This window comes from Elephas maximus, chromosome 3 (assembly GCF_024166365.1).
Source record: "Elephas maximus indicus isolate mEleMax1 chromosome 3, mEleMax1 primary haplotype, whole genome shotgun sequence".
NCBI lineage: Eukaryota > Metazoa > Chordata > Mammalia > Proboscidea > Elephantidae > Elephas > Elephas maximus.
The window spans coordinates 197237442-197260704 of NC_064821.1; the positions used below are offsets into that span (position 1 = coordinate 197237442).

The following is a 23263-nucleotide window of genomic DNA, read 5'->3' on the forward strand; positions in this document are numbered from 1 at the left end:
GAAGCCAGAGGGAGAGGTAAGGGAACTGTTCCCAGGAGGGACTGTGCCCGCTTAATGAAGCACAGCCTCCACTTCAGTAATTATCAGCATTCTCTCTGCAGAGACCACTCCCAACATGAGTCCTGGAACAGGAAGATTTGGGGAGGCCCCTGGTTTCTCCTCTAGGCTCCCTCAGTTAATGCTAATTGGGAACCTGCGACTGCAGACCAGCATGTCAAAGAAGCAGTTCTAGGATACAGCCCATTTAGGAACAACTTCCCCAAGCCTGGTGAGGAGACTGGCCTCCCAGCTTCACCTGAACCGGGTGAAAGTGCCTCCATTTCCTGCATTCAATATGGGGCACTGTGGAGGTGGGGACTGGGAGGCAAGAGGACTAAGCTTTAATCTCCGCTTGGCTCTGCCACTAACTTGCTCTAACTCAAAGCAGGTCACATGCCTTCCTTGACCTCATTTTTAAAATATATATATTAATAAAATGAGATTGGACTTGATGAGTCTATAGTTTTTTGAACTCTAGTTTTTTGAATTCTAATTTTATGAACTATAATAAATGATGTGATTTTTATTCTGATACCCAAGTAACAGCATTAAGAGCCAAGAATTTAGTAGCCTGACTTCTGCTTTAAAAAACAAGCAAAACACATACACACACATACACAAAGGTCTGTGAATGTAAGGGAGAAGTAGGAGACATGAGAGTAAAAGAAATATGTTCCAAGCACCAAACAAAAAGAAAAAAAGACAGAGGTGGATACCATCGGGGTTCAAAGAAAGGAGGGATTTGCCATTCTTGCTTCCTCTTTCAGAATATTTTAAAACTATCATTTCCCTTTTTGGAAAAAATCGTTTCCTTTAAGTGGAAAAAAAAAAAGGCTGTTTTAATCTGCCTGTCTGCACAGCCTATCTGTCCATGGCACGGTTCTCACAACTACCAAGAAATCAGAACATAAGTGCAATTTTTAATGATGGTAATAATAGTATTGTCATAGAAAATGTAGTCAGAAAACCTGGGATTTGAAATCAATTCCACAAATCAGTAGTTATAAAATTAGTGCAAATTAGCTAGCTTCCCCCACCCCTGCATCCTTTGCAAAACCGGAAATATTAATAACATCTACTAGCAAGTTCGTTGGGAAAATCAAGTAAGGTAGTTTATGCTGGCAAGTAGTAAGTGCCAAACAAATACAACCTAACCTTGTTGATGGCTATAATTATCAGCACCATAGTTGCATGTCTAATACATAAGCGTATCAGTTCGTTGAAGAGTTCAACAAAGGGCTAAAATCACAAACAAGCTTTAGCTCTGTGGGGTCACAGTGCCCCTTCAGAAGCCCTGCAGCTACTCACAGACCAAGCTCCTTAAACGCAGTCAGACACACTTCTGAAACTGACCCAAACTCAGTTATCTTCGAAGAGCTGAACTCCTCTTCTGACAAGGGGCCATCAGACCACAATGCTCTTTTTAAGGTACCCTGAAGAGAGCCCAACTGGAGACATATGGTGTCTTAACTAATGCATGTTAGCCTTACCGAGTTATTGGAAGGAATCGGGGACTTTGAGAAAGGTTCCAGATCAAAGCCTGGCCCAGATCAGAAGTTCAATTAATATCTAGTTCCTGAATCTTGAGAGGAGGAATTATTATTTCTCATCTTTGTGTCCCCAACATTCTGACGTATTTTAAGGTGATCAATAAATACTGATTAAACTAAACACAGTCGGACATGCACAAAATGCAACCTAGCTCAAAAATGAAACCACTTAACAGTTAAATTCACTGTTTTTGTGTTTCATTTCTTCTCTTTCTTTAGTAACTTGAAATGAAATGTAGTCATTTCTTTCAAAGTTTTCATCATGTACTTTTTTTTCTTAATCCTGTAGTTCTTTTAATTTTTAGTAATAAAAATGAATGTGTTATGGTATTTAAAGATAGCTGAAGGTGTCTTTGGTTAAGATGGCTCAGATTACTAAAGTCCTTATCACAGTGTATAAACTTTTGATCACCACAACTCACACTCACAGGTTTGAATGCAAGCTTTGGTCTGCTTATTTGTGCTACAGCAAAGACACCTTCTAAAAACCCAAACCCGTTGCCATCAAGTTGATTCTGACTCATAGCGATCCTATAGGCTAGAGTAGAACTGCACTATGGGGGTTTCCAAGGCTGGTGGATTTGAAATGCTGACCTTTTGGCTAGGAGCTAAGCTGTTTATCACTGTGCCACCAGCGTAAAAATAAATAGGAATTCCTCAAGAAGACACAGGGCAGAAAATGATGTTACAAGGCTGTAGCTAGAATTGAGAATGATGACATGTCTGCAGTGAGAGAAAGTGTGGTAAATATGGAGAGAAGAGGGATATGAGATAAAACTGTTAACGGTAGACATGGCCCAGACCAGGGAAGTTTTTTTTTTCTCTCTCTCTCTTTTCTGAGGTTAGGAATGTGGATGGTGATAGGCTGATAATTATGAATACACACCCATATTCTAATACCCAGAATCTGTGAATGTTACCTTATGGAAAAACAGTGATTAAGAATCTCAAAATGGAGAGATTATCCTGGATTATCTAGGCAGTCCCTAAATGCCATTCTATGCATCCTTACAAGAGAAAGACAGAAGGAGATTTGATACACAAAGAAAAGCAGACAATATGGACATGGAGGAGAGAGAGATTTGAAGATGCTGGCTTTGAAAATTGGACTGACACAGCCACAAATCAGGGAATGCTGGCAGCCACCGGAAGCTGGAAGAGGTAAGGATTGGATTCTCCCCTAGAGTCTGAGAGTCACTCTGCTGGTACCTTGATTTTGGCTCAGTGGTACTGATTTTAGAGAACGGCCTCCACAACTGTGAGAGGATAAATTTCTGTTGTTTAGGTCGCCAATTTAGAGGTGATTTGTTAGAGCGACAGTAAGAAACTAACATAGGCATTTTGTCATAGGAAAACAGAATCATTTAAAGCATTTAGGAAACAAGTGATCACCTCCCTTTTTTTTTTTTTTTTTTTAACAGACTTTAGAAATAGTATAGGAATCACCTAAGAATAAAAACACAACTTGAATGCATCATGTTCCTGGTCCAGGTGGCAGAATGGTTGAGCAATGAAACTGATATTCTTGTGAAGGAAAACCAGAGAGTCTCATTGGCCTAGTGACTGATTTCAAAGTGAATGCCTACATCAACTTGGTCAGTCGAGCCTCCCTGACTTACTCCTGCTTCATAGAGTCATCTAGATAGTTTCCAAATCAAGACTCAACTCTCTCCTCCGTGACCCTAGTTTCGATTAAGATGATTTGCTTTTTTCTTTAGATGACCGCAGGGTCCCTGGGAGGCATGAATAGTTTGCATTCAATTAATAATTTAAAGATTGACAGTTTGAACACATCCAGTGACACCACAAAAGAAAGGCCTGGTGATGTGCTTCTGCAAAGATTACAGCCAGGAAAACCCCATGGAGCAGTTTGATTCTGTAACACACGGGGTCACCATGAGTTGGAATTGACTCAATGGCAATGAGTTTGGTTTTAGTTCTTAGATGACCACAGATCATGCACCAACATTAGCTGTCTTTTGGGACCCTTTTTCAGGCATGGTCTCATCCTGCTTGCAGATCAGCTAGAGAGGTAACACAATGCTGTCTTCTTGCTGGTACAGTTTATTTGACATATCAAAGCTTATTGTACTGTAGAGTGCAAACACTGTCCCTAAAACACATACGTATACACATTGAGGAAAAAGATAGTTTATAAGACCCCAGCTCTCCTTTAAGCTCAGAGCTCTTGCAGAATCTGATGGTCTTCAATGCTGTCATGATGGGAGCTCACTTGCACTTGACTTTATCCATGCATAACTCAGAAAGGCCAGAGTGATCACGAGATTTAATCATCAAAGTAATGCCGCCTAGTCATAGTAAAGATGACAGCCAGGGTATAATTGTTTTTGATATTTGAGAAAGGATTTACATATTTGCAATGGTCATTTGCCTCTGTCAAGCCCCAGCTTTGTCAACTATTAACAACTGGGTAAATGCTTCAGGAAATATTTATACCAAAAGTGATTTCATACAAGATTCACCTCCACTCAGGAGGGTAATTGAGAACTGATAGCCATGTCTGGGGTCTTAAAAGCTAGTGAGCGGCCATCTAAGATGTATCAATTGGCCCCCACTTACCTGGAGCAAAGGAGAATGAAGAACACCAAAGACACAAGGAAAATATTAGCCCAAGAGACAGAAAAGGCCACATAAACCAGAGACTCTGTCAGCCTCAGACCAGATGAACTAGATGGTGCCCAGTTATCACCAATGAACACCCTGACAGGGAACACAACAGACAGTCCCTGATGGAGCAAAAGAAAAGTGGAGTGCAGAACTCAAATTCACTTGAAAAGACCAGACTTAATGGTCTGACTGAGACTGGAGGGACCCCAGAAGACATGGCCTCCAGACTCTCTGTTAGCCCAGAACCGAAACCATTCTTGAAGCCAACTCTTCAGAGAAAGATAAGACATAAAACGATACTCATGCAGAGTATGCTTCTTAGCTCGAGTAGATACATGAGACTAAATGGGCAGCTCCTGTCCAGAGGTGAGACAAGAAGGCAGAAAGCAACAGGAGCTGGTTGTATGGACACAAGAAACCTGGGGTGGAAAGGAGGAGTGTGCTGTCACATTATAGGGAGAGCAACTAGTGTCACATAATGATTTGTGTAGGAACTTTTGTTTGGGAAACTAACTTGAACTATAAACTTTCACTTAAAGCACAATAAGGAAAAGTAGTAATAAAATAAAAAGAACTGGCGGGGGCAGGGGCGGGGGGAAGAACTGATAGCCATAGATGCTTCTCTAAGATCTCCTGCCACTGCCACTCTGTGAATTGGAAAGAAGGGAGACTTGGCTGGTAACGCACCTGTCCCCTTTGATATCTTGAGGCTTATTCAAAGGGCTATAATTTCTCCTAACCCACATACACATATGTCATCTGGCCAATAGAGTTACAAGGTTGAAACTCCTTTCAGTCACTGATATTTGTAACTAAAAAAAGTAAAGAAGAAGCGCTTTGCTATTATTTTTCCTTGTAGCTAAGATTACTTATCCACAGACAGGAAACTACAGTTTCCTCAGACTGGTGAAACAGAAAGCTATGAAAATTGATAGGTGGGGCCTCAAAATTGTGTCTTAAGTACATAACTCCTTTCTTCTTAGGAGTTAGCATGGTGTGACTTGGATATCAACTACTAAGTTTTCAAGTCACATATTGTCTAGCCTTTGACAAATTTATAGTACCCTATTTAGTCAGTCTCTAGAGAGCCTTACTGATTTCACTTTCTTCTCTTACAAGATAAACCGTGATTCCTGTGTTTCTGAAGATCTCGAGATCTAGATTACTGTGAAAGAAGTCTCCAGTGAGGTGAGTCCTATGAGATTTTCTGTAGAGATCTGCATACCTAGTTGACAACCACAAAATCACAGAGGGAGAATTAATTATGGAGTTGTCTGGGAGAAGAGGGACTGGCATCAACTGTATTTCAGAGAAGTGGAAACTGCAGTAGCTTGATTCTAATCCTTACCCTCTCTACATAGAAAACAGATGTTCTTTAACCCACTACAAGTGTAGGCTGAACAAAGCAAACTGCGTTCTAACTATTTAGTGATAGTTGCCCTTGAGTAGCTCTGACTCATGAAAACCTTCTGTGTAACAGAACAAAGCACTGCGGAGTTCTGTGCCACCTTCATGATCATTTGTATGTCTGAGCCCACTGTTGGGACCACTGTGTCAATCCACCTCTGGAAAAATTTCTCTCATTTTCACTGACCCTCTAATTTACCAAACGTTTTTCTTTTTTCAGTGTTTGGTCTTTCCATTTTGACAACAGGTAGTTTTAAAATTAATTCTCTGTGTGTATATTAGAATAGTTGATATTTAGAGGAGGGCTTTAGTTTTTTTAGCTGGAGGGTAAGGAGAAATCTTGGTGGTTGTGATGGGACCTGAGTAAAAGACAAGATAAGCGGCATGAGAGAAGTATCATGAAATATTAAGGAAAAAATAAATCAGGATATAAAGCTGAGTTATATGTTATCATGTACTTTGGACATGTTATCACCAGGACCAGTCCCTGGAGAAGGACATCATACTTGGAAAGGGAGAGGGTCGGCGATAAAGAGGAAGACCCTCAAAGGGATGGACTGCCACCAGGACTGCAACAGTGAGCCCTGACATAGTAATGATTGTGAGGATGATGCAGGAACTGCACTGGTCCATTCTGTTGTAGATAGGGTCTCTATGAGTCAGAAACAACTCAATGGCACCCAACAGTGACGAAACAATATATATAATTTGTGTATATATAAATATACATATATATGTAGAGAGAGTAATATTTACTAAGTCTTGTCCTGCTGAGTAGTGTATTGAGTAATGTAAAGTAATATAAAATAATAACATAATAAATACTTATTTTATTAGGTAAAGGCACAATTAATTTCATAAAATGAAAATTTTATCATTATGTAGTGAAAATCTACCTCTACTGATACTCTTTTTCTAAAAGTTTACTTTAAAATATACTATTATAGCTAAGGAACCCTGGTGGTGCAGTGGTTAAGAGCTCAGCTGTTAACCAAAAGTTCAGCAGTTCGAATCCACCAGCTGCTCCTTGGAAATCCTGTGGGGCAGTTCTACTCAGTCCTATAGGGTCTTTATAGTGTCATTATGAATTAGAATCAATTAGAAGGTAATGGGTTTGGTTTTTTGGTTTTATTATAGCTAAACCTGTTTTCATGTAGTTAAGAGTTTACACAATGTAATTTTTTTCCAACTTTGTTTCCAATCTTAAATGAATGTATGATTTATTTGTATTTTGTCAACAAAACATTAGCTGGATTTTGTTTTAAGTCCAAACTCAAAAACTTTGTTTCTTAGCTGGAGAGTTTAGCCCATTTACGTATATTATGATACAACGCTCACCACCTACCGATTTTCATAGCTCTCTATTTCACTAGTCAGATAACCTTAACAGTCTCTTCTGTGTAAATGAGTAATCTTAGCCACAAGAACCAGTATCAAAGTGCTCCTTCTCGGCTTTTTTAAGTTACACATATCAGTGGCTGAAAAGAATTCCAACATTACAACTTTCCTATTCTGCTGACTTACATGTGGGTCAGGAGAAACCTATAGCCCCATGAATCCTGCTCTAGGTATCAGTGGGACAGGTAGTCACCCAGATAATTCTCTTTCCTTTGCTGTTTAAAGAGTTTTCACTTTATTTGTAATATCTTCAGTATCACTAGAATGTGTCTTTCTGGGGATTTATTTTAACTTGTTTCTGCCATCATATATTGTTTCAATTTGTCACATTTATTCTATGCTCCATTTTCCTTTTTTGTCAAGATAAAAACATTTTTTGTATCTATCCTTCCCTTAAAGGCAAATGCTTTACCCAACTTTCCTATCCTCTTGTCCCCCTCCCTGCACCTCACTCTGTTGATAGACTTTCTGCTTTCCGTCTTTTATTCTGGCTATTTGTTTTTAAGACGCTGAGAAACTTATTTCCCTTTTTGGCCTTCAGTGTTTCTTGGCTTTATTCATTTTCTTATTGAATAGTTCTTCCCGAATAGTTCTGGGCATGGTCTTAGTAGTGCAAAATTTCAGAATCTTTGACTCTCAGAGAATAATTTTTTTAAGCTGTAACGTTTAAATGGAGCCCTAGCGATACAGTGCTTAAGAGCTCTCCTGCTAACAAAGAGGTCGCAGTTCAAATGCAACAGCTGCTCCTTGGAAACCCTATGGGGCAGTTCTACTCTGTCATATAGGGTTGCTATGAGTCAGAATTGACTCTATGGCAACAGGTTTAGTTTTTGGTTCTTAACATTTAAATAACATTTCACTAGGTATAAAATTTTAGTTTCAAAAAATTATCTGAATATCGGGTCAGAGAACCTCTTCTGAAACCCTTGGACAAGATATGTTTGGAATTCATTTTTTTGGTTTTAGAAAGTCTACTTGGAGTCCCTGGTGGTGCAAAGACTTAAGCACTTGGCTACACGCCAAAATTTGGTTGTTTGAGCCCATCCAGAGATGCCTCAGAAGAAAGAACTGGTGATCAACTTTTGAAAGATCACAGCCATTGAAAACCCTGTGGAGCACAGTTCTACTCTGACACACATTGGGCACCATGAGTCAGAATCGATTAGGCCACAACTGGTAAAATGGCTACTTAATGTACACACTGTATCATCACTATTGCATAAGTGACCAAATGGAGGTAGCATCAGCACTCCAAAACCAAATGCATTACTATTTCTGCAGCAAATTATTTGACTATTCACACTAATGTAGACTGAATAGAGATTATAAATGGCTACGTATCACTTTCCATCAAGTTTTATTTTGTAAATATATTTTGTTGCCACACTCCTCAGCCCCTTCCCCTCAAAACATATTTCATTTTTATAGTGTTTTGTGTTTTGGAATTACCAATGGAATTTTTGGACAAGTATTATATAAACATTATTCTATGCTATCTCTGGAGTCAGTTTTGCTATTGAGAATCAGTTTTGATCTCATTCTTAAATCTTTGTATGTGATCACATTTTCATCTCAGAAAGTTCTCAGAGTCTTGGTGTGGGTTTTTCCTTCACTCTTTTTTTTTTTGTTTTTTTTATGGGTCTGTTCCATCTGATGTCATTCATTTGCCCTCAGCAAGAAACCAATTCAAACAAACAGGAATTTGACCATACAAATTGTACAAAAGTTACCCAAAGACATGGTCCCTAAATGAAAAGAGCTCATGAATTAAAACAGAATATTGGAATCCATAATGAGTGGTGTCATCAGCGGAGTATACAGATGCTGAAGAGACCCCAAGGAATGACAGTCCAATATGGAAGCTTCCAAAGACCAAAAGGAGAAAGAAAGAAACAACTGTTGCCATTGAGTTGACTCCAACTCATGGCAACCCCTTGTATATCAGAGTAGAACTATGCTACAATGTTTTCATTGATTAATTTTTTGGAAGTAGATCTCCAGGCCTTTCTTCCAAGGAGCCTCTGAGTAAACTCAAACCTCACCTTTTGATTAGAAGCTGAGGGCTTTAAGTGTTTGCACCATGCAGAAGACAGAGAATCAGCTAAGTCTTGAAGGCTGTATGCAAGCTAATCAGAGGAAGAAAGGTGGGGATGGTTTTCCAGGCAATATTGAAGGGCATTAGCAAAGCCAGGAGGACTATAAAAGCAATATGTTCTGTTATTTCTATAGCTTAAGATACATGAAATAGAAAAGCGAGGGAAGTAATAAAGAAAAAGATTATTCAAGGACTTCTAAACCATCATGTCTTAGTTATCTGGTACTGCTATAACAGAAATACAAGTGGGTAGCTTTTACAAACAGAAATTTATTCTCTCTCACTCAGTCTAGGAGGCTAGAAGTTCAAATTCAGGATGTCAATTCCAGGGAAGGGCTTTCTCTTTCTGTCTGTTCTGAGTGAAGGTCCTTGTCATCAATCTTCCCCTGGTCTAGGAGCTTCTCAGCACAGGGACCCTGGATCCAAAGGACATGTTCCCCTCCTGGCTTTTCTTGCTTAGTGGTTCTGAGATTCCTCTTCCCTATGCCTGTTTCTCTCTTTTGTATCTCAAAAGAGATTGACTCAAGATACAACCTAATCCTGTGGATTGCTCCTACCTCATTAACATAACTGCCTCTAATCCTGTCTCATTAACTTCATAGAGGTTAGGATTTACAGCACTAGGATAATCACATCAGATCACAAAATGGTGGACAACCACACAATACTGGGAATCATGGCCTAGCCAAGTTGACACATATATTTTGGTGACACAATTCAATCCATACTACACAATAAAAGACAAAAATTTTTTCCTAGAGAAAGTAGGAAATTATTAAAGGATTTAAGACAGATAGAGCCATGGCTTTCTAGAAAGATAATTGGTTGCCTGGAATGTACTATTTAGTGAAAGTAAGACTAGAAGGAGTAAAGTAAGTGACTGTAAAAAATAATCAAAGCCCCCAAAATAAATGCTGCAATTCTGCACTAGAGAGCAAGTAGAAGTCTAGCAAAGTGGCATTGATATAAGTACATATGCCACAAAGGACATGTCCTGAGCTTCTGGGAGAGAGGATGTTAATAAGAGCTGGTTAGGGAAAAGCCAAGTGGACTAGGGTAGGCTCTCCAGCATGGAACTGCCATACTGTGGCAGATGCATTTTCCTGTAAAGCTAGAGGCTGCACCCATTTTGCACATAGGCCATTTCAGTCATAATGGGGGATCAATAAGCAGACACTAAAGGCCAGGCTTCAGCCTTAATAAAGAATGAGGAGAGGAACCAGAGATTTTGACATTACATAATCCACAATCTAAATTCAACAACTATTTTCAGTCCTCCCATCACACAAAGCCCTGGTGGTGCAATGGTTAAGTGTTTGTCTGTTTACCAAAAGTCAGCAGTTCAAACCTACCAGCCACTCCTTGGAAACCCTATGGGATCACTATGAATCAGAATTGCCTCGATGGCAACGGGTTTGGTTTGGTTTTTTTGGTTTCCACCACATATACCCCTGATCAGATTCAACTATCATCATTAATAGGGAAGAATTTCTTAGAACTTCTAAATGCAGCAGTTCTCAACCCACTTCACAGTGACACAGCTGGTGATTTGGTGATTGTATTTTCTCTTTGTCACACATATCCATTCACAACACATTGGCATTGACTACTCACTCACACAGGCATATCCAGTCCTTTAAACTCTGTATAAATGTGCAACACAGCATGTTGTTTTTCTCTTTCAGACTTAGCTGTAACTTGAAAGATGGGAAATGAATATGAGAAAATTGTCCTACTGAATGAATTGGATGTTATCGATGATTATTCCTTTAAAATACTTAAGAATTTCCTGGCCCGTGATTTACAATGGACCAAAAAAATGGAGGAAAAATATGGTAGAACTAAGGTTGCCGACTTGATGGAAGAAAAGTTCCAAGGTGCTGCCTATAGAATGCTTAGAAGAGCAAAGTTAAAAGGTAATAGGAGAGTTCCCCTCACTTCAACCAATCCTACACTCACAGATCCTTGAATAGAACCTTGCCTTTGTCATAGCTGAGATATACCTTTTCCAACTTAAGTCTCGGTAGCCACAGTAATGGTGGAACCTAGGAAGCCAAACGGTTTACAAATTATGTCTTTCCCTTTCCTGTAATGAGGGTTGGTGCATTTTGGAGGGTGTATTTGGGGTTTGGGAGTCTTGGTGGCATAGTGGTTTAGAACTTGGCTGCTACCAAAAGGTCGGCAATTCAAATCCACCAGCCGCTCCTCAGAAACCCTATGGGGTAGTTCTGCTCTGTTCTATAGGGTCGCTGAGTCAGAATCAACTCGATGGCAATGGGTTTATTTGAGGTTCAGGTAAAGAACAAAAGGCAGAGAAAATTGATGAGAAAAGCTGAGATTACCAGTACATTAGGAAAGTCAGAGAAAGACAAAGAAAATTTACAAAAGTTATGCTTTCTTTAAAATGTATTTACAGTTAAGCAATTACTGCACTTGCTCTCTATTGAGACTATTTACTCCATCATTATTATACTCTCTAGTAACAAACATGAGGTGAAACTTACCTACCTGTGAAATCACTAGGCTTAAACAAAATATTTTTGAAAAAATCAAAGGCCAATATCCCCAGCTTTTAACTTCACAAATCAGGCCATATTTCATATAATTTGGTTTCCATGATTTAAGCAGATCTTCTGTAGAAAATGAACCATGAGTCAGTATCAAGAAAACTAGATTTTTAAAAGGACAAGATAGGATAAGAGGGTCAGGAAAAAGTTTGACTGACATGCATGATTGTTTAGAGGATGGGATGAACATGTTCATTTTACAGGGCTGTGAAGGAAACACATAAGATGTGCCCATGTTGCTTCTTTGGTCACCACGTAACCAGACTCTGCTAATGAAGTAGAGGTGGGCAAACAATGTCTTAATCCACAAGCAGGAGTTGGGAAGAAATAGTGGTGAAATTCCTTCAGCTTCCTTAGACTAGCTCCTCTGGGTTTATTGTGTCTTCCTTTTTCTGCATTAGTTACAAAGGATATTGAAGAAAAGATAACTTTAATGAAAAGCACCAAGCAAGAAACAGCAGGTTCTGCAATGCCTACATTCACCATGAAAGAAGGTCAGGTAAGCCTGAGGAAGGACAAGCTTGAAGTCTCACAGAAGAAACTTCCACGATGGCTCTTGCACTCATTCTCTCCATTAAGGTACTTGCTTCTTTGTTAATATTCCAACACAATTTGTATTTATCAAAATGAGTAACTACTGATCATCTCCTTTGTGCTAGGCTATGAGCTAGGCACTATAATGAATGTGATGGAAATATCTGGGACATAATTGTCCCTTTTGTTACTATTGTTTTAATTGTATACCAGCCACTTTTTATGCCTCTGGACCTCAGAGGTAAGACTTTATTAAGGTTCTAATGCATTCAGTGTCAAGGTGGGTCCCTTTTGAAACTCGTGAAGCTGAGAAGGCCACAGTTGGAGACTCATTGTTGTATGGGTTGATCATTCTATTAGGTGATGCTACCTGGATGTGTTAAGTTTTGTAAACTTTTGCCTTTTTTTCATTTATTTCTGTGAGATAAGGCTTGTAAGCATAATTATGGCTTTCTTGTGTGATATTAAAGGTTTTTTTTTTTTCCTGTGTCACCCTGGGAAAACGAGGGGTTCCCCATGTAGCCTAATGGAAAGGAGCCCGCATTGAATTATCAACCTAGATCTCATAGGCATACTGTCATGCCACAGATCAGTGGCACCAAAGTGCTACTCGCCTCCTCGGCGGCTTGTATTACCAGATCATATTTCTCAAAATCCATATTATCAACCTAAAATTTAAACACACTCATTAGCGAGCATGCATTTCAATAGTGAAAACATATGCCATAAAAAAAATTAAGGGGAAAAAAATCTAGTAACAAAAGGATTATGGTATTGTAATCCCATTATAAATATAGGTTATCAATTAGACTGGAAAAAATCTTTTCCATGTGTCTTAGTCATCTAGTGCTGCTATAACAGAAATACCACAAGTGGATGACTTTAACAAAGAGAAGTTTATTCTCTCATAGTCCAGTAAGCTAGAAGTCCGAATTCAGGGCGCCGGCTCCAGGGGAAGGCTTTCTTTCTCTGTTGGCTCTGGAGGAATGTCCTTGTCATCAGTCTTCCTTGATCTGGGAGCATCTCAGCACAGGAACTTCAGGTCCAAAGGACACTGTCTCCCACCACTACTTTCTTGGTGGTATGAGGTCCCCATGTCTCTCTGCTTGCTTCTCTCTTTTGTATCTCAAAAGAGATTGTCTTAAAACACTACCTAATCTTCTAGACCACATCAATACAACTGCCACTAATCCATTTTATTACATCATAGTGATAAGATTTACAACATATAGGAAAATCATATACAGTGGTGGACAATCACACAATACTGAGATTCATGACCCAGCTCAGCTGACAGATATTTTTTGGGGGCACAATTCAATCCATGACACAAACCTTGATCCTTTTAATTCCAGTGCCCTCCCCATTCTACCGCAGAGGTGATTAGAGGAGTAATATGTTTGTTAAAGGAAACTTTCCCTTTGTTTAAGCAAGCACTCATGCCCACCTCTTACCTACTGGATATCTCTTCAGGTTATAGAATGGAAATTCCTGGAGTTGCCATGACATCCCTTCAGATAGAACCTACTGCAAAATAATAAAAATATGCTGTGCTTCATTTTGATACTGAAAACCATTAGTGTTAAAAAAAAATCTATTTTCAGAAAAAAAAAAATACAGCCAAGGAGAAGCCTGTAGCCAAAAAGAAGAAGGTTTCCCAGGAGCAGAGTCAGCCTCCCTGTCCTTCAGGAGCCAGCTCATTGGCAACCGTGGGTCACTCCCCACCTCCTCAAATCTCATCACCAACTCCATCCTTCACTTCTTTAACTGAGGTACTTTCTTCCTGCTCCTCTTTTCCTCCATTTTCTACAACCAAAAATCAGGACTTGAACCTCAAAATTCTAATCTCATGTTTTACCTAAAAATAAGTCCAATAATTAGTTAGTAAACCAAGTGCATATACTGAGAATTCACTACCTTTTAATCTTTTGTTGTTACAATGGACACTTGATGAAGTTGGCACTATTTCGAATCTCAGAAAGTCTTCTCTTTTGTGTTGTCCCAGGAGGAGAGCCAGAGAGGTGCAGCATTCACACCAGTGCAGGGGAAGACAGCAGAGTGACCATTAACAACTGCTCCAATCTGTATCATACTTGTTCCCTTTGCTCACTAATCCATTATCGTTTCTTAAACACACCATACTCATTTCTTTTTCAGAGTTTTAAATACCATGTGCCTCTTAACTGGAAATTTCTTGATTTGACAAAACCTATCGACCCTTTGGATCCCAATATTGATATCCTTCTAGAGGGAGTTCTTCCTGAGACCCCATGCAGACTATGTGAAAACTTCATGGTGTTCAATTTGGAAGCACCTTATATTTTACTTTTTAACACTTATGACAACCATAGTTAGTAAATGCTTGTTTACCCCTCTTGACTACAAGCTCCGAGAGTGGGGGAACCCTGTTGACCTTGTGAACCAATGTAACCTAGCACCTAGTTTTTTGCCTGCCTCACAAGAGACTCTCAATAAATATATTTACTTACTGCAATAATGAAAACTAAGTACTATAATAATAGTCAGCATAATTAAGGATAAAATTCAGATCGTTAAATCCAGTAAAGGAAGTGATATCAATAGGGAGGCTCAAAGAATGCAAAAACAAAGTAAAAAAGGAGATGGAAGAGGGAAAGGAGTTGAGGAGTTGGAAAAATATAGGTAGAAGGAAGACCATATGTCATGGATTGAATTATGTCCCCCCAAAAGTGTGTATATCAACTTGGTTAGGCCATGATTCCCAGTACTGTGTGGTTTTCTTCCATTTTGTGATTATAATCTTATGCTGAGAGGATTAGGGTGGGATTGTAACACCACCCTCACTGGGGTCACCTCCCTGATCCACGGTAAAGGGAGTTTCCCTGGGGTGTGGCCTGTACCACCTTTTATGTCTCAAGAGATTAAAGGAAAGGGAAGCAAGCAGAGAGTTGATGACCTCATACCACCAAGAAAGCATCACCAGCAGCAAAGCATGTCCTTTGGGAAGATTGAGGACAAGGACCTTCTTCCAGAGCCAACAGAGAGAGAAAGACTTCCCTTGGAGCTGACGCCTTGAATTTGGACTTTTAGCCTACTTTACTGTGAGGAAATAAATTTCTTTTTGTTAAAGCCATCCACTTGTGGCATTTCTGTTATGGCAGCACTAGATGACTAAGACACCATACAAGACCATATACCAATGACTGAAGATGAAAGGAAAGGACTGCATTTTATATTTCCATTTCTGTTTATTCTTATTAGATTTGACTGATCTCAATAGTGGACTTTTAGTCTTTTACTATTTCTCCCGTTCTAATAACACATGAAAACTCAAATGATTCTTATACCACATGGAGAAGTTTTGATTTTCTTTTCTTCTTTTTCTCTGACTACACACTGAATGAAAAAGATTTTGTGTCCTGGAAGGAAAACCAAAAAACCCAAATCAGACTTGTTGCCATTGAGTTGATTCTGACTCATAGCCCTCCTACAGGACAGAATACAATGCCCTATAGGGTTTCCAATGAGCAGCTGGTGGCTTTCAACTGCCAACCTTTTGGTTAGCAGCCAAACACTTAACCACTGTGCCACCAGGGCTCCAAAGGAAAACCATAATACCGTGAACAATATCTCTGTCTCCCCCATCTCTGTCTTTCTTTCTTTCTCTCTCGTTTGCATTCTATCTACACCACTGAAACATGATTTTTTTTTAATTTTATTGTGCTTTAAGTGCAAGTTTACAAACCAAGTCAGTCTCTTATACAAAAACTTATATACACCTCGCTGTATACTCCTAGTTGCTCTCGCTCTAATGAGACAGCACACCCCTTCCCTCCACTCTCTATTTTCGTGTCCATTTGGCCAGCTTCTGACCCCCTTTGCCCTCTTACCTCTTCTCCAGACAGGAGCTGCCCATGTAGTCTCATGTGTCTACTTGATCCAAAAAGCTCACTATTCATCAGTATCATTTTCTATCCCATAGTCCAGTCCAATCCCTGTCTGAAGAGTTGGCTTTGGGAATGGTTCCTGTCTTAGGCTAACAGAGGGTCTGGGTAATATGACCTTTGTGGTCCTTCTAGTCTCAGTCAGACCATTAAGTCTGGTCTTTTTATGAGAATTTGGGGTCTGCATCCTACTGCTCTCCTGCTCCCTCAGGGGTTCTCTGTTGTGTTCCCTGTCAGGGCAGTCATCAGTTGTAGCCAGGCACCATCTAGTTCTTCTGGTCTCAGGCTGAGGTAGTCTCTAGTTTAAGTGGCCTTTTCTGTCTCTTGGGCTCATAATTACCTCGTGTCTTTGGTATTCTTCATTCTGCTTTGCTCCAGGTGGGCTGAGAAAAATGGATGCATCTTAGATGGCCACTTGCTAGCATTTAAGACCCCAGATGCCACTGTCCAAAGGGGGATGCAGAATGTTTTCTTAATAGATTTTATTATCCCGATTGACTTAAAAGTCTCCTGAAACCATGGTCCCCAAACTCCCGCCCCTGATACGCTGGCCTTCGAAGAATTCAGTTTATTCAGGAAACTTCTTTGCTTTTGGTTTAGTCCAATTGTGCTGGCCTAGCCTGTATTCTGTGTCGTCTTTCCCTTCACCTAAAATAGTTCTTGTCTACTATCTAATTAGTGAAAACTCCTCTCCCTCCCTCCCTCCCTGCTCTCGTAACCATCAAGGAATATTTTCTTCTCTGTTTAAACTATTTTTCGAGTTCTTATAATAGTGGTCTCATACAATATTTCTCCTTTTGCAACTGATTAATTTCACTCAGCGTAAAGCCTTCCAGATTCCTCCATGTCATGAAATGTTTCACAGATTCTTCACCATTCTTTATCAATGCATAGTATTCCATTGTGTGAATATACTATAATTTATTTATCCATTCATCCATTGATGGGCACCTTGGTTGCTTCCATCTTTTTGCTATTGTAAACAGTGCTGCAGTGAACATGGATGTGCATATATCTGTTAGTACAAAAGCTCTTATTTCTCTAAGATATATTGCAAGGAAGGGGGGTTGCTGGACTGTATGGTAGTTCTATTTCTAGCTTTTTAAGGAACCGCCAAATTGATTTCCGAAGTGGTTGTACCATTTTATATCCCCACCAGCAGTGTATAAGTGTTCAAGTCTCTCCACAACCTCTCCAGCATTTATTATTTTGTGTTTTTTGAATTAATGTCAGCCTTGTTGGAGTGAGAGGAATCTCATTGTAGTTTTGATTTGCATTTCTCTAATGGCCAATGATCATGAACATTTTCTCATGTATCTCTTAGCTACCTGAATGTCTTCTTTAGTGAAGTGTCTGTTCATATCCTTTGCCCATTTTTTAATTGGGTTATTTGTCTTTTTGTAGTTGAGTTTTTGCAGTCTCGTGAAGATTTTAGAGATCAGGCTCTGATCAGAAATGTCATAGCTAAAAACTTTTTCCCAATCCGTAGGTAATATTTTTACTCTTTTGGTGAAGTCTTTGGATGAGCATAGGTGTTTGATTTTTAGGAGCTTCCAGTTAACCAGTTTCTCTTCTGCATTGTTAGTAACACGATTATTTTAAGACTAGAAAAATGTTTATAACCAACAAATCAAGAAAAAATGTTAGCTTTCAATTTCTTGAAACTCTGCCACCCAGATATTACCAATTTTTCTCCATAGTCTTTTTGATATTACTCTTCATAAGTAGATTTATAATTTCCCCAAAGTGGTTTCATACAATGATCAATATTCTATCACCTGTTTTATTAATTTAACATACCAGGACTGTATTTCCAAAATATCCCTAGGCATAGTAATGATAACCTTTGATTTTTGTGGTTTTGTGTTTTTGGTGGTCAACTTTCATTTTCAGTACTACTCAAGATTTTCACTATTTTAATTTTCTTTGGCTATTTAAATTATTACAGGATATATTTCAATTTATATTTTATTCTAACCTGTCACATAAGTCAGTTCAGGACAGTGTTATCATCATCTATCACTCTCTGTTTCTGTAACTGAAGATTACAGTTTACTTCTGAAAGATCATTCTGTTTAAACGAGGGTGTTCTAATTTCTGTGCCTGTTATCTTTTACCTTAATCCCTCTGGCTAAATTATACCAGTGCATTATCATTACCTTTCTGCAAAGCAATCTCTGTCCAGCCTAGCCCTAGTTGCAAATATCTGTGAAGGTTTTTGAGGCCCAGTGCCGGCACTGAGGTTTCTCTTATTGGAAAATGACTATGTATTTCCTGCTCAAATTTGCAAGCTTATTTTCCCGTGTCTCTCAAATACAGAATCAAATACAACAGGCCTGTTGTCAAACAGCTACCAGAAAAAAATGTTCTCCAAAAGGGCCCAGAGCTAGTGCTGGTACTGAAAACAACAGAGCCATTTGAATATGAGTCTCCGAAAAAGGGTAAAACATGATGTTTCGCTACAGTGGCTACAGAGAATAAATTCTTCCAGTTAAAGGTTTTCAACACCAACCTAAAGGAGAAGTTCACCCCAAGGAGGGTCAATTGCCTTAGCAGATTATGTTGAATTCAAAGAAATATTGGAGGTAAATGAAACATCATCTGTATATGAAACTGGTCCTGATCAATGGCTTGAGGTCCCAAACAGAATAATCAAAAGAGCAACAGAAACTCCCAAAATCAATAATTTTCAAAAGCAAGCATCAGGAACATTACTCTATGGGTTGTTTATGTTACTTAAGGTAATTCTGAAGAATTGTTTTTTAAATTTTCTCTGCCAATATCTAAAATTAAGTGTCCAGACTTGCCAAAAATAGCATTGCCTACTGACTAAACACTGGAAATGAAATTCTTTTTTAAAATATTCACTAACACCGTGGCATTTGCCAATGATTTTATCTCTTTGAGTTCTACCCAAACCAAATAAACAATAATTTCACGCTAAGTTATGATAAATTTACTTTGAATAATTGATTGACCTACCAAGCTTGAAGTCTGTATGTAAATGTTATCACAGCAATCAATGGATTGGTTGGTCTTCCAGGAATAAAAATACATTGAACAGTTAGGGATATGATCTAAGCATTCAGTGCTGTTTCCTCTAATTGATTCATTTATTCACTTATTCATGAAGAGATTATTCTCTTATTCATGATTAATCTTATTCATGAATAGATTATTGCATTGAGAAATATGAAATTGCATGATATTGGAAGTTAAGGTAACCTAATCCCCTCAGTTACAAAAATAGATAAATAAATAAAGGCACACACAGACAACGTTACTGATATGTCCATGTCCAAATTCAGGATACAAGTTAGGGTACCACGTTAAATTTAAAAAAAAACTACAAATTTACATAAACTCAACTGACATCTTGTATGAATGACTGCTTCAAAACTCCTGTAACTGTCTTCTAGGATAGCTTTTCATTTTACCTGCTTTACATTTTGGACACACTCTTGAAGAGACCATGCTTATAAACACAATCATAAAATTGATAAGCAATGGCTTCAATGGGTGAAACATTATGGAGTGTAAGCTGAGGGACCTAGATCCATAGAGACAAGAAATTGGATTACAGTGAGTAAATGGAAAAGAATTAGTGAGTTATTAGAAACTTAATTGTATACAGATTTCTCATAATCTTCTAAATATTGAACAATAGTTGCATATGTCCATTCATTTCTGCTTAGGCACAGGAGCAAAGATGTCCACCAAGAATTTCTGATTCTTCTACACGCAGATACTTTAAGCCAATGTCAGCTTCTTTGGAGATGGAAGCAGGTGAAAACAGAAGATAACACACTGTTCCAGAAATGTCAGGCATTAAAACGTATAGAACAGGAAATGCTACAAAACAGTTTAAATAAAAGGAAGGAGCTCTGAGACGACCTGTTCCCAGCTTTGTGTACTTCTGTATTTGTAATTACTTTCTTAAATCTTGTACTTACTCTGTCATGAGGGTTATCCAGAAACTGGACATTAGTTTTCTGTTGCAGAAAACAGTGAATAAGAAGAACACAATCTATGAAATACAGGATAATACAGGAAAGATGGATGTAGTGGGGGATGGAAAATGGCACAACATCAAAAGTGAGGAAAGAGATACACTTCAATTCTTTTGCTTTCAACTAAGAACAATTGAATACAAGCTGAAACTGATGTGTGGGATTCATAGTTTCATCAAGGTGAGAACTGGGTAGAGGAACGTTAGTTGGCCAAAGAGGCAAATAATTTGGTTTAGGCTTTGGGAACACCAAATTCCTGATTTATTGTACATACACTCAACAGGTGGCAGGAAAAATAGAAACAGTGCCCTTGTACTCGTTTTTAAGTGGGAGAATTTTTAAGAAGATATTGAGCAAATGACCTATAGATTTATAAACACAGATTTTTAAAAGGGTATGATACTATCAGTAGTAAAATATTTGTAAAAATTACTAAAGTACTGAAGTAATTTCACATAGTGCTCAAGAGACTTTAGAATAAGACATAGCTGCTTTGAATCCTAGCTCTAACACTTACTTGCTTTATTATTTCTCTCTAAAATAGGAAAGTCTTTATCTCTTAGAGGTTTGATTTAAAAGTTGAATGGAATAATATATACATATTACTTGTCTCAGTGCCTAGAACATCATGAGAAATCAATCTAAGGTAGGTACTATTTTTCTTACCAAGGTAAATACATTGGAAAGAATTCTGGGCAGAAAATACAAAAAAAAAAAAAGTAAAAGAGCATAATGAGTTCCCTACAACTGAAATGAGGTAGATGTGGAACATTATGGAAAGATGGGGCAGGAGGGTAAAAAATGTGCCAGAGAGTATAGTTTTTCCTTAGAAGTGGTAACAAATTGAAAGATTTTCTGCAGAAGAATGCTGTCTTTGTCTGGGTTCTCTAGAGATGCAAAACCTGTAAAGCATAAAAAAAATAGAGAGAGAGAGAGATTTATATCAAGTAAATGACTCACACAGTTGTAGAGGCTGGAATATCCCAAGTCCATGGTTAAGGTTTTTCCTGATTCACTTAGCCATAGGGACTGGCAAGCCCAAAATTGGTAGTTTTGAGAGTAGGGCTCTTGTTCAAAGGCTGTGAAGATCAACTAATCCCAAAGATTGACAGGCAAGACCGAAGGTAAGCTGCTAGCTCAAGTTTCAAGAACTGGAGATCAGATGATCCTGCGAGCTGCAGGATCCAGAATGAGCAAAAGCCCACAGGACTTGCCAGAATATCCACTTATATGCAATGCAGGACACACTCCCAAGGAAACTCCCTTTCAACTGATTGGCTATTCACAGCAGATCCAATCATGGAAGTGATCACATAATATCAAATATCATCATGAAAGTGATCACACCATCATACAGCTATCAAATCACTGAGAATCATGACCCAGCCAAGTTGACACTCAACCTTAACCATTACAAATGTCATGCCTTATTATTTGACATTTTAGAAAAAATATGTCCTAGCAACCAACTGCAGACATGCATTAGAGAGAGAGTAGGTTTAGAGGTAGAAAGATGAAACAGGTATAGTGGTAAGCTGGAGTCTCCTCATTTGGAGAATATAGAGAGCTCATCGTTAAATATTCCAGAATCATGGAAGCTTGTTATTAAACCTCTAGCATCTTGAAATCAGCCATGGTGGGAGTATTTATACCACCCAAATCTGTAAATATTACAAATCTGGAGTTTGTTTAAAATTGGAGATTTTGGTTCCTGGGACAACTCAGAAAGCTCTTCCAAAAATCTAGGTGAGAAGGAGAAAGACCAGAAGGACTTTGATAGTGGAAAAAAAAAGGGTTTTTTTTTTTTTTTAATAGTAGATTCTCACAATTTTTTGACTAATTATAGTGATGATGGTGAAATAGAGAAAAGATTCAAGGATCATTAAGGGTTTAATAAGACAATTGCAGCAATGGTCCTTCTATTCATTAAGATTGAAAATGCAGGAGAAGAACATGATTCAAGGAATAAAAAATGTATTCTCTATTGGGGAGGTTAAATATGAGGTACCTACAGGATATGCAAAAAATTTCTAACCTTCATTCTGGAGATATATAGATCTGGATATACAGATGTCAAGCAAAAAAGTAATTTTGCACTAAATGCTCATATATTTGTCAGTTCAGAGTTGATTGTTAAAGTTGCAGTTTTGGATGATACTGCCCTAAATAATACAGTAACATACATTTATGCTAACAGGAAACACTTATTGGACATTCTCCATGGGCTGGTAACTATTCATTCTAAGAACTGTGTATATATTAACTCAATAAATCCCTGCAAAAAATAATGATGAGGATATAATTATTTTTCCAGTTTCATATATAGATTCAGTTGCTCAGAAAAAGTAAGTACTTGGACCTAACTGGCACAACTAGTAAGTGATGGAAGTGAGACTTCAGCCCAGGCTGTCAGACTCCAGAGTCCAGATGTTTTGGGCAAGCTAATGATATCAAAGACTTGAGGATGAAGCCATGGAAAAGACTGGAGTTTTGGATTGCCCTGAGGTAGAGGATAATACAAAAAGATAATTTAAAAAAGTGAACAGAGAGCACAGAAAAACTGGGACATATGTATAATAAGCAACAACAAAATACTTAATGGGGATGTAATGCTGTCACAAGTGATCAGGGGATTTCAGTCTCTTGGAATAATTTCATCTTAGAGCAAATGCATAATCCTTTAGTGAAATGTACATTGTGGCCCACAGGTGAAAGATAATTTAATAAATTCAGTAGGACTATGTGAGCCTATTTAATTTTTATATCTAAATTGTAAATTAGATTGCTTTCTTTTATAAAATCTTCTTGCTAAACTCTTCTGAGTTTTCTTTGAATACTACAAACCATAAAATCCAAACTCAATATCATTGAGTCGAGTCCAACTCATAGCAACTCTATAATATAGTTTGGTTTCTTAACATCCATGAGGTAAAAAAAATAAAATTTCCTATTTTGAAGACTGTTGATCTCCAAAATTGCCAGATGTGGTCTCTTTAATCCAGTAGTGAGCTCCTTGCTATTGCTCTGTGATGTCAAGTTGATTCTGACACATACCGACCTTATACATCAGAGTAGAACGTCCCCATATATTTACCTAGGGTGTCATCTTTAT

General features: G+C 38.3%; 1 protein-coding gene across 8 annotated transcripts in view; it reads left to right on the forward strand.

The window, feature by feature from the left end:
• Positions 1 to 2586: 2586 nt before the first annotated feature.
• Positions 2587 to 23263, forward strand: part of LOC126073821 (myeloid cell nuclear differentiation antigen-like) — a 92292-nt gene continuing 71615 nt past the window's right edge. For 4 of the 8 annotated variants that reach the window (XR_007516853.1, XR_007516852.1, XR_007516854.1 and 1 more), the window contains exons 1-3: positions 5224 to 5405; positions 10803 to 11033; positions 12086 to 12263. Coding sequence is in view for 3 of the 8 variants with exons in the window: in XM_049880917.1 (XP_049736874.1) it covers positions 10823 to 11033; positions 12086 to 12263; positions 19837 to 20029 (582 nt within the window). In the remaining 5 variants the exon portion in view is untranslated. Of the gene's footprint in view, positions 2751 to 5223; positions 5406 to 6102; positions 6202 to 10802; positions 11034 to 12085; positions 12264 to 13822; positions 13991 to 14223; positions 15646 to 19836; positions 20102 to 23263 lie in introns of those variants that run through there. The other 4 variants (XM_049880917.1, XR_007516851.1, XM_049880918.1 and 1 more) reach the window with 4 other exon arrangements.